The 12039-nt window shown below is 43.7% G+C and overlaps 1 protein-coding gene across 1 annotated transcript in view; it reads right to left on the bottom strand.

Annotated features, from left to right (window-relative positions):
- PHF24 (PHD finger protein 24) overlaps positions 1–11273 on the bottom strand; it is a 66106-nt gene extending 54833 nt beyond the window's left edge. Inside the window, exons 1-2 of the mRNA XM_040420166.1 lie at positions 10878–11273; positions 5258–5443 (exon numbers count right to left, since the gene is read on the bottom strand). Coding sequence (XP_040276100.1) covers positions 5258–5443; positions 10878–11273 — 582 coding nt within the window. The remainder of the gene's footprint in view (positions 1–5257; positions 5444–10877) is intronic.
- Positions 11274–12039: the final 766 nt, after the last annotated feature.

Below are 12039 nucleotides of genomic sequence, written 5' to 3'. Positions count from 1 at the left end.
ACTGTAAGTAAAAGCCTGAACCACTGCTGTTAACTGTATGGTAAAGTGTGGAATAACTCTGGAACTGTATTCACTGGCAGTTCACCCTACTACAAACTCGTTCAGTAAAGTTAACCTGTTATATAAATACCCGGATTGCTCCATTATTCCACCTATCATTACACGGTGTGTCACCGTTCAATTGACACTGGCGTCACGACATTTATCAACTGCCTGTTCCAGTATCGCCCTGATTGAAGACGACAGTGAATCCCAGGTTAGTGGGTTGCCCTGCACTACGACCCCCCGCATACCTAAAGCTGCACTACTGACCCCCTGGGATACTGCACATCTGTTATGCGTAACGCTCGGCTCCTGATGTAATTCAGCATTGTCTCATTTCATCTTTTTTAATTTGACAGACAATGGTGTCACCAGAGGAGCAGAACTGCTTCCTGACGGAGAATGGTAATGAATGTTTTTGCGGAGACCTCAGCTTCTCTACTCGGTGACCTGCAGAGGAGTTTTCTTTCGGCTTCTCTCTGCACATTACCCTCCATTGCTCCAGATGAGAGGCTCTTCCCCCGGAGAAATCCCAGATGATTCTCACTCCCGGTCTGCTCTCTCTCATCTTGTCAGACGCTTTGGATGAATATAAAAATAGGCAGAGAACATACGCTGCCTTATTATAAGACTTGAAAGGAGAAGCCAGGATCGCGGCAGCGCATGTCGATGATCAATGGGCGGCTTTGTAGTTAACGGTCTTTTATTGGCTGTTTGTGAAGGAATAACACTTGCGGTTTTTATCTGTTACACTTTATTGATACTTATTTTCTCCTTTTTTTCGTGCGGTTACTTTGACTGAAAAAAATACCCAAAATCCATCACAATTCACCCAGGTTCTTCTTAGTTCTGTCTTCACATCTACCAGCAACCCTGACAGATCAGAAGAACGGAAAATGAAACAGAGATGTGAACTCTCCCTAATCTGCATTTTGGCAGGTGTATATACAGCGAGCACCAGAAGAGCTGGTGCAGAAGATGGAGTCAGAGGTGTAACTACCATGAAAGGAGGACAAATGGATTCATTTTCAGGGCCCAGGGAGCAATGAGTATGGTGCTCCTAGTCGTAGCACTGGTATCAATCACTGCTCTCTGTTCTTCTTCTCCAGGCGCCTGCGCTGCATTGCTTCAGGATGGGAGTGCACCATGACCCGATGCTGTGTGACGTCACAGTGTAGTGCATGCCTAGACATAGTGCTGCGGGAAAAGTGGAGGCTCCAGTCTGAGGTCTGCATTAAGGGAACCGAGTGGCGGCCCTGTTCAAAAAATTTCTGTGGGGCCCTGTCAGCTCTAATTATGCCACTGATGGGAGTGATAATGGCCCCGATGAGATGTTGTGTAACGGTGTACTCCCTCAGGCCATTGTTCCTTGGGGTTAGATGCAGTGGAATCAGGTCAAAGGTAAACTTATAAAAGTCTCTGATTACATAGTGCAAAATATACCTCGTGGCACAAATAGCAGAATTAAGTACAAGGTGCAGTTTCTGTCACCAGATGTTGAGATATGGGGGCTGGTTAAGTGGATATAGGTTTCCACTGTGTAACGCAGGCTTGGAGTCAGCTAGGTGATGGTTATACAATCTCTATTACCTCACCTGCAGCAGGGTCTGTAAAGCTGAGATTCCTGGTTGCTCTGCTGACTTTGTACTCTGTAGCTTTTAGGAAAGCAATCTTTTTGATTCTGGTAATCTCCCTTGAGTAGTGGTCTCACAGAAGAACTGGTTAAGGTCCCTTGGGGTAGGAGCTCCAGCACGTGCTTCCTATCGCCACTCAGTCAGGGCTCAAACTCCCTCTCCTGGCAGGAAGTAGGGCCAACCCACTCCTAGCAAGAGCAGTTAACCCTGTCCCTGCCAACCCTACCTCCTCTGCTGGTGTACACAGCATAACAATGATATGACATTACAAAACGCAACAAACAATTACAGATACCGCCACATTGGGGTTACTGCATATAGTCAGTCGTTAATTAGTCAGTAGCTATTTTCTATGGTTGATTCATGTCATCATGTGTATTTATTCCAGGTTCAAGCACGGCGCATTCTCTATTTTGCAATTGTTGCGTGTAAAAGTAATGTGCCTGGTTCACTAGCAGATGGCGACATCAATGGCAGAGCTACTTTGCTTAGAATGGAACCTTCTTTCCATTCTAGCCCCCTCTCTAGAGAGGGAGGAGTTCAGTTAGATAGTGAGTTAGTTGAGAGTACCCCCTGCTTGGGGAAGAAAGCAGGCCCTCGTCCCTGCTGGACGGGCCCTGCCAAAGTGAGTCTAGCTTACCTCCTGTAAAGGGAAGGCTGTGTGCAAGCCAGCAGAGCACCCCTAAGCTCTGCTGGACTAGGAGGCCAAAGCTGAAAGACTCCAAAGCCAGGAAGAGAGTTCCCTGGATACAGATAAAGACAGAGTCAGACTACAGAAAGCTAAGTTCAGCAGAAAGGAAAAGTTTCTATTTAATCCTGTCAGTACAACAGAGCTGGAGAGCAACAGATGTGGCAGAGCCGAGTGTGTATGCCTTCCAGAATTTATGCCAAAACCTGCTGGTGACCAAGATAAAGTTGGAAGATTGTTTCCTGATGAAAGTTTATTCAAGTAAAGCTGCTATTCAACGTTATACAAAGTCTGGACTACATTTCTTTCTTCATGCCTTCCATCAACTATCTCTTTTTCTGCAAAGGACGACCACGCCTGGAGTTCCAGCATATCCAGGTAGGAGCACCGTGACAAGTGCAACACCATTCAGGGACATTATAGGCTACCCTTACACCACTCTGGTATTTCTACACTTGGGCACCACCAACACCATCTACTTAAGGAGACTCTGTCCCTTTTTTTGCTTCAATGCAACTGGCGTCACGACAAATTCACTACAAACTTTTCTCCCTCTTGAAGGGACCCCCATGGCGGCGGCCGTTCAGCGCTGCACAGACATTATGAAATAATTAGCAGGCTATGTAGGGCACAGTGCAGGCATGTAATATTTCTTAGTAGTTTGTCTGGGTGCCGCTCTGTTCGTCCGCTGTGCCCCCTGTTCACTTTTCCCGTCTGGTATGCTAATTAATAGCATCGGTACAGGGATGAGGAGACTGCACTGTTTCTAAATGGGCTTCTCCTTCTCCCTGGCTGTAGTGCGGTCCAATCGCAGCAGAGAGCGTCACAGCCAAGGAGAAGGTGAGGTTTTTTTTCTCCCTGGCTGTGACGCTCTCCACTGTGATTGGACCGCACTACAGCCGGGGACAAGGAGATGCCCATTAAGAAACAGGGCAGTCTTCTCCTCCCTGTACCGATGCTATTTATTAGCATACCAGGCGAAAAAAAAGTGAACAGGGGGCACAGCGGGCGAACGGAGCGGCGCCCAGACAAACTAGTAAGCGATATTACATCCCTGCTCTATGCCCTACATAACCTGCTAGTTATTTCATAATGTCTGGACCCATGAAAGGTCCTCTTTAAATAAATAAGACGTCTACTCACGATGGGCCGGGTTAATCAGAAACATAGAAACAAAGAATGTGTCGGCAGATAAGAACCATTTGGCTCATCTAGTCTGCCTAATATACAGAATACTATGAATAACCCCTGACCCTATCTTATATGAAGGATGGCCTTATGCCTATCCCATGCATGCTTAAACTCCTTCACTGTATTTGCAGCTACCACTTCTGCAGGAAGGCTATTCCATGCATCCACTACTCTCTCAGTAAAGTAATACCTACTGATAATACTGTTATACCTTTGCCCCTCTAATTTAAATCTATGTCCTCTTGTAGCAGTTTTTCTTCTTTTAAATATTCTCTCCTCTTTTACCTTGTTGATTCCCTTTATGTATTTAGCAGTTTCTATCATATCCCCTCTGTCTCGTCTTTCTTCCAAGCTGTACATGTTAAGGTCCTTTAATCTTTCCTGGTAAGTTTTATCCTGCAATCCATGTACTAGTTTAGTAGCTCTTCTCTGAACTCTCTCCAAAGTATCAATATCCTTCTGGAGATATGGTCTCCAGTACTGAGCACAATACTCCAAATGAGGTCTCACTAGTGCTCTGTAGAGCGGCATGAGCACCTTCCTCTTTCTACTGGTAATGCCTCTCCCTATACACCCAAGCATTCTGCTAGCATTTCCTGCTGCTCTATGACATTGTCTGACTACCTTTAAGTCTTCTGAAATAATGACCCCTAAATCCCTTTTCTCAGATACTGAGGTTAGGACTGTATCACTGATTTTATATTCTGCTCTTGGGTTTTTACGCCCCAGGTGCATTATCTTGCACTTATCAACATTAAATTTTAGTTGCAAGATTTTTGACCATTTCTCTAGTTTTCCTAAATCCTTTTCCATTTGGTGAATCCCTCCAGGAACATCAACCCTGTTACTAATCTTTGTGTCATCGGCAAAAAGACACACCTTACCATCGAGGCCTTCTGCAATTTCGCTGATAAAGATATTAAACAATATGGGTCCCAGAACAGATCCCTGAGGTACCCCACTGGTAACAAGACCATGGTCTGAATATACTCCATTGACTACAACCCTCTGTTGTCTGTCCCTCAACCACTGCCTAATCCATTCAACAATATGGGAGTCCAAGCACAAAGACTGCAATTTATTGATAAGCCTTCTATGTGGGACAGTATCAAAAGTTAAACTAACGTCTAGATAAGCGATGTCTACTGCACCTCCTCCATCTATTATTTTAGTCACCCAATCAAAAAAATCAATAAGATTAGTTTGACATGATCTCCCTGAAGTAAACCCATGCTTTTTTTCATCTTTCCATTCATGGGATTTTAGATGTTCCACAATCCTTTCCTTAAGTATGGTTTCCATTAATTTTCCCCTCTATTGATGTCAGGCTTACTGACCTATAGTTGCCCGATTCCTCCCTACTACCTTTCTTGTGAATGGGCACAACATTTGCTAATTTCCAATCTTTTGGGACGACTCCTGTTACCAGTGATTGGTTAAATAAATCTGTTAATGGTTTTGCTATTTCACCGCTAAGCTGTTTTAATAGATTTGGGTGTATCCCACCAGGCCCCTGTGACTTATTTGTATTAATTTTAGACAGTTGACTTAGAACCTCTTCCTCTGTAAAGACACATGCATCAAATTATTAATTAGTCTTCCTCCCTAACTGAGGTCCTTTTCCTTCATTATACAGAACAATTACTCCATCAGTCATGATACCCACCCCCAATATTTCTTTATAAAATGATGGTGCACTTACACAATAATAGCAGCTCCAGCCTGTTTCTGTGTGAGCCATTTCTGTCACCTCCAGGGCGTTGTCACTGCGCAGGTATCCCATACGGTGAAGGCAGCCATCATGGAAAACCCGGGAGCAGATCCTGCATGGATAGAGGCTTTCGGCTGTCCAGACCTCGCAGATCTCACACATCTCATCATTGGTGATCTATGGAGATTAAACAATGGGTTACACCTAACCAAAAATATGGAGCATTACAATCATGTCTGTAAATGATGAGGCAACGCCTGAGATGTCGATGGGCCCTTTCACATGATCATTTAGCCGATCATCGCCCCATCTAGACGTGTCACAGATCACCCGACAAACAGTATTCCCTTCTTTGACTCTGTGTTAAAAATGCTCATTTGTCGGTAACCCATCACCCTGTGTGAACAAGGAACATGCTGCCAAAAAAGGAACTTTATTCTTGCTGTATTTTCGCCCCCATATCAACTATTATTTCAGGTAACAAATCAATAGAAAAAAGTTCACCACACCCTTGCTACTTGAAGATAGGATCCACATGCCCGGCCTCAGCGTTCACCAAATAGACCTAAAGGAAAGAATAATCTTCATAAAATGTAGAAACTTTATTGTAGAAACATTAAAAAATTCCATAAAATAAGGTCCAGCTGACTTAGGCCTCATGCACACGACCGTGCCGTTTTTTGCGGTACGCAAACCGCGGATCCGCAAAAAACTGAAGCCGCCAGTGTGCCTTCCGCAATTTGCGGAACGGGCGGCCCATTGAAGAAATGCCTATTCTTGTCCGCAAAATGGACAAGAATAGGACATGCTATATTTTTTTTGCGGGGCCACGGAACGGTGCAACGGATGCGGACAGCACACTGAGTCCTGTCCGCATCTTTTGCGGCCCCATTGAAGTGAATGGTTCCGCATCCGAGCCACTAAAACTGCGGCTCGGATGCGGACCCGAACTACGGTCGTGTGCATGAGGCCTTATGCGTATCATACCATGATAAAGCACTGATAGGTCAGCTGGACCTTATTTTATGGATTTTTTTTATGTTTCTGCAATAAAGATTCTTCATTTTATGAAGATTATCCTTTTCATTTTGCTTAATAATTACAGATACCAAGCCCTGACCAACACACAATCATTGCTAGTTAATAAGCACAGTCAGTGTCGGACTGGGGTTCCGAGGGCCCACCAGTAAAATTTACTCTGGGGCCCATTGTAAAGCTACATGCATATCTACCCACACTATACAGTCTATTATATGGACATAAGCAATGTACTGCATAGCATCTTAGCCTGCCAATCTTTATCTCAGTCTAGTGTGCAGGGGATTGGGGCACTACGGGCCCACCTTACTCAGGGACCTACCTGGGGATTCACCTGTTCCCCTGTGGGCCAGTCCGAGCCTGGACACAGTATCTGCTCATGTAAAAGGACCCTAAGGCCATAGTTACCAACATTCCCCAATGTGCAGAGATGGTCCTCTCAAATTTGGCCTGAAAATGAGAGGGCTTATCATGCCCCACCCATAAACAGGTGGTCCTGGTCCTGTGAGTTGGGGCATTCCCAGGGCATGCCCCGATTTTGCCAACTGCAATGTTAGAATGTACGTAAGGTACATCAAGAAAGAGAAGGGACTAGATCATGTTAGCCTCATCCCATGGATAATGGCTCCACCTCACCATAGGTCAACACAATGAAGAAGCAATGGGTTCTCCTGCCAAAGTGGAGAGCAGGGATGACATGTTTTCCAACTAAAACTGCCAGCCTGGTTTATCCGCAAAACCGGAAAGCGTACCTATACCCTAACATGGGTAGCTGTGATCTCAGGATCGTGACTTTCCAATAAGTTTGATTTGCCACTGGCCTTTCACATTAGATAGCTTAAGCACTTGTTCGGTTGACCGATATCTCCTCCCATCCCACCAAGATTGAAATCCAATATTTATCTTCCATGACATCTGCGTTCGGGAAGCATTGGAAGGCCCCATACACATTAAATGGTCAAGTCCTTGGATGACATTTATTTGATTCGTATTTCCACATTTAGCGCCGAGAGCCTCAGACAGACAATAACTCCTTGTAGCTCAGTCAGAATGCTCCTCCACTGTTGACTCTCAAGGCTGCGAAGGCTAACTGGCCGGACTAGTTTTTTATCTTCCTGGTGGCAACCCTAGTGTTAGGAGGTGATATCAAGAACCAGGACATAGATGAGGCCCCGTTTGGATTTTTGCTATGGAGCCTCCTGTCCTCTACATACAACCCCTTCTTCCGATAGGACTTTCAGTGATGAAAGGGGTTAAAGGCCTTTATTCATGGCCTTTGAAATAATCTACTGAAATTTCTAGCGCTGCCAGCTCCGTAAAGTGGAGCTGAAATATTGAGCTTTGAAATCCTGATACAAATTGTTATGGTATTGATCTCGACAGTCTCCAGAAGCTAAGTGCTGGGCTATGGATAATGTATTTGGAAAGACAACATGCTGTGGTATTCATGTGCTGATTTCTTGGCTCTAAGTTATCATCCAAACCAAGAGTTATAAAAAAATGAATTACTTTTCAGGGCGAGATGCATATCAAGAATCTCTCAAATACAGAACATCAAAGGGAATGAAACCTGAGAAATGTTCCAAGACCTCAGAAGCTCAGAAGATTATTATTATATTATTTCCTCTATTATTTCCTCTACGCAATATGGCTACTACTGTAGCTCCCACGTGGACATCACCCTGGTTCTAGAGGTGACATACCTCAAAGTGCAATGATATATGGTATTTCCTGCTCACATATGACAGCCTATCTTGGTGTACGTCTGGGCAAGCCAAGAGACAACCTCTTTCAAGTAGCTTTGCTTTATTTACTGAAGTTCTTTTAGGTCATTGGTCTGTAATCTGTTGTTCTCTGGCTGTTTTGAAGCACCTGTCACCAGGATCAACAATGGCATTTTGTAGTATTGTTCCTTCTGATTAACATTATCGGTGAAAATTGGTTTCGGCATTCCCATGAAAAAAGACTTTTAATAATTAAGCAAATTAGGGCTTCAGTGCATTGAGGGCCGGGCCTTTTTCCTTACTGTTCTTCAGCTATCCAGTGCTGGCCTCACCCCTCAGTGCACTGAAGCCGTAATTTGAATATTCAATAAAAGTCTTTTTTTCATGGGAATGCCACAACCAATTTTTACAAGATAGGTATCAATTCAGTCAGCGGAATCAACCCCACCATGGAGTATGTCTGATGCAATGGGGTTGATCCAGCAACCCCTGAAATGTTTTTTAAGGGAACACTGCTCTAAGTAGAAGGCAGGACTGTAACCTCTGTGCATTAAAGGGATTGTATGATCTGAGACTTTGATGGCATATCACTAGCATATGCCATCAAAGTAATGTAGGTGTGTGTCCCACCTTCGACACTCCACCTATCTCCTGAATAGACCCCTGAAAATTAAGGAGAGTGCATTGCTCATGTGTGGCCTGCTCTCCATTGATTTCTATGGGAGTTCTGAAAATACCCAACCCCGCTCAGCTTTTTTTGGAAGCCCCATAGAAAGGAGTGGAGAGCACACTGCGCGAGCGCGGCCACATCTCAGTTCACCTCTATAGGACTGCCGAGATAGCCGGGCCAGAGCTCAGATGTTTCTGGCAGTCCCGCAGAAATGAATGAAGGCTGGCAGAGCATGCCCAGCTGATCTCCCCTCACTTTGGGGGTCCTGTTCTGGAGATAGATGCAGGTCCCAGAGGTGGGAGCCCCATCTATCTGACATTGATGTCATATCATAGAGATATACCATCAATGTCTAAGATGAGACAGCCCCTATAATGTCCCTGCTTAGGAGAGCACCACAGATGTTGCATGGCTTGCAACCTGGGGAAGTCTTAACATCATTTGTATAGCACTGCTATGAGATTACTATGTGTATATGGAAGTGTTGTTTTGTCACTGTATATTGATTTTGCTTGATGGCATTTAATTACAGCAGGTATTGTGTGGCACTGCTACTTAGACAGTATATTACTGTATGTTTGCAGTGCAACTGTACGAAATGTCTGTTTTAGTAACAATTCTGAAGCATCTATTCTTATGACTCTGTGTTGTGCCGTTCCTTTATTATTTGTAGTAGAATTTATGAATGAATTTCTAGCAGTCTGCACTAAGGGTACTCATGGGTGTTACCAGTTGGGAGGTGTCCCTGCCCAGTTTTACACTGGCAGCACTGATTGGATAATGTCAGACTCTACAGGGTTAACCCCCCAACTGGTAACACCCATCTGTACCCTTACTGCAGACTGCTGGAAATCCATTTATATACTTCTAGTACAAATAACAGAGAAATGGCACAACATAGAGTCACAAGAATAGATACTCCAGATTTGGTATTTCATGGGGAATTCAAGTAGTTACTAAAACAGTCAGGTCCTCTTTAAGAATGGGGATAGGACAAATTTGTTCACAAATTTGATGTCCCAGTGGTTGAAATAACAAATTTTGGCGAGAGTGACCTACTATCTTAGGGAGAGTTCACATCTCTGTTTCATATCCCGTTCTTCGGATCCGTCAGAAGAACAGGAAAAAAAAAAAAAAAACGGATCCTGTAGCACTTTTTTTTTTGCATCCGTTTGAGCCATTTCCATCTGAGATCCCTTTTTTATTTTAAATGGAAACAAAGTACTGCATGCTTGTGTATAGGAGGATTAGCTGATGACTTAATGCTGAGATAAAATAGATAGGTCCTTTAATTAGAAGCCAAAAACATTGCCTGTGATCAACAGTTGGCAACTCTATAGATATTGCTGTTGTTCTCCTATGTAGCATTTATGTCTTTCGGAAGTAGGGAACCTCAGCATGTCGTGGAAAAACAAAGGTGTCTACATACTTATATTAATGTACGGCATGTAATAGTAGGAACCTAAACATTTACACTACGATACCTCTGACGATCACAGCTGAATAGATAAGTCACTAGTCTGAGGGATGTTTTATGCTACTGAGGTTGTCCATAGGAAATGACCTAGACTATTATAAATTAAATAAACATGAGATTCTCCAAATTCTCATTGTCTAGTCTAGAAGGTCCTAGTGGATGGTTCCAAACTCATCTTCAAACTGAGTTGTCTTCTGCTGGACTAGCTGCTTAGCCTGACCCCGGTTGTAGCCCATGTTCTCCAGGCCACCTCCAATATAGAGGAAAACAGGGACATTGAGGAGACTTACTGCTATATGAAAATGACTTCTCTACAATGAAGACAACGTCTTAGATTTCCCCAGGCAAGTATCAAGCTGTGTGCAGGTTATTTTAAGCCATTTTTAATCTCCATATACAGATGTAGTAGAGTTAACACACATACTTAACTAGATGGTTAACTAAACTAATTGTGTTAAGCCGACACCTTCAATAGCCTTTAAAAGGCTTTTGTTATAGGATAGCAAGATTAGTTAAGAACGTTGAGTTAGTAGATTCAGTCATAATAGGAAGTTAGACATAACGTTGACCCAAAAATGAGACACCTACAAAATTTTAGAACTTTTACTATTGAAACCTATTCAGTAATCCTAATTTTTTTTCCAAATTCAAAGTTTAATTTATTTTTTCTACTGGTATTACAATTACATTAATTTGACTCACCTCTTCCCTCTGGTCCAGGTTTATTTCCGGAGGATCATCATCATTCAGAGCACGAGTTGGTCTGATAAAGGCAGGAGGGGTAAAACGTTTGGACTTATAAAACTCATCAGGTTCTACCCCTTTCCCATCTCTTAGTCTTTCCCAGGCTGCCCGATTTGTTGGGTTCTCCTGCCGGGGTTGGGATTGACAGGGGGAACCTGGGTTAGATTCATTGGCATCTTTCTCTTCTTCCAACACTTGGTCCAGCACATCTCCTTTACTCCCTTTCCTGATGCAGCCTTCAGATTTCCTCTTATTGGGTGGTTTGTCTTTCAGTCCATCCTTGAATGCGGAGACAGCAATGCTGACCTTTTGTACCTGCTCCACGGTCTGTCTCTTGGACATTAGCACACCCATCTTCCTGTCATGAAAAGAGACAAAGTGTTAGCTGACAGGACTGAAAATAAAGACTGAAGATCTACATTAGATTTTTAGTTTTATACCACCAAAACATCAGGACCGCCTGTGCAGGGACGTGGCAATTATGATCTGTGGCCTCCATCGCAGACAGCAGCGGGAATCAGTTGTGAGGTGATTTTTTTTGTTTTTTGTTAATACTAAACGTCGGCAATTCAGCACTACTGAGGGCACCAAGGAGAATTATATATGTACTAGCACTATAGGGGGCATGGAGGAGCATTATATACTGGCACTACAGGAAGACATTGTCTACTGGCACTACAGTGGAGCATTATATACTGGCACAAAAGGGGAGGCATGGAGGAGCATTATCTACTGGCACCACGGGGGGGGGGGGGGGGGGCATTTTATACTGGAACTACAAGAGGAGAATTATTTACTGGCACTACAAGTGGAGCATTATCTACTGGAACTACAGGACTACGGTGGGCATATATACTGGCACTATGGGGGGAAAGAGGAGCATTTTTTACTGGAACTATGGGGGGAGCAGAATTATATATTGGCACTACAGCGGGCATTATTTATAATACCGGGGGCACTACAGGGGAGTTATAACTGCAGGCATTAGAACTACAAGGGGCACTGCAGGAGGGGCTTTATATTGTGATATTATTACTACTGGGGGTACAGTAGGGGCATTATTATTATTATCAACATCATCATCGGGCACATTATGGAGGACATTCCTACTAATGCAGGC

The sequence above is a fragment of the Bufo bufo genome, chromosome 2, assembly GCF_905171765.1.
Source record: "Bufo bufo chromosome 2, aBufBuf1.1, whole genome shotgun sequence".
Classification (NCBI taxonomy): domain Eukaryota; kingdom Metazoa; phylum Chordata; class Amphibia; order Anura; family Bufonidae; genus Bufo; species Bufo bufo.
The sequence above is the reverse complement of the archived record's forward strand: the minus strand, read 5'-3'. Positions and strand labels throughout refer to the sequence as shown.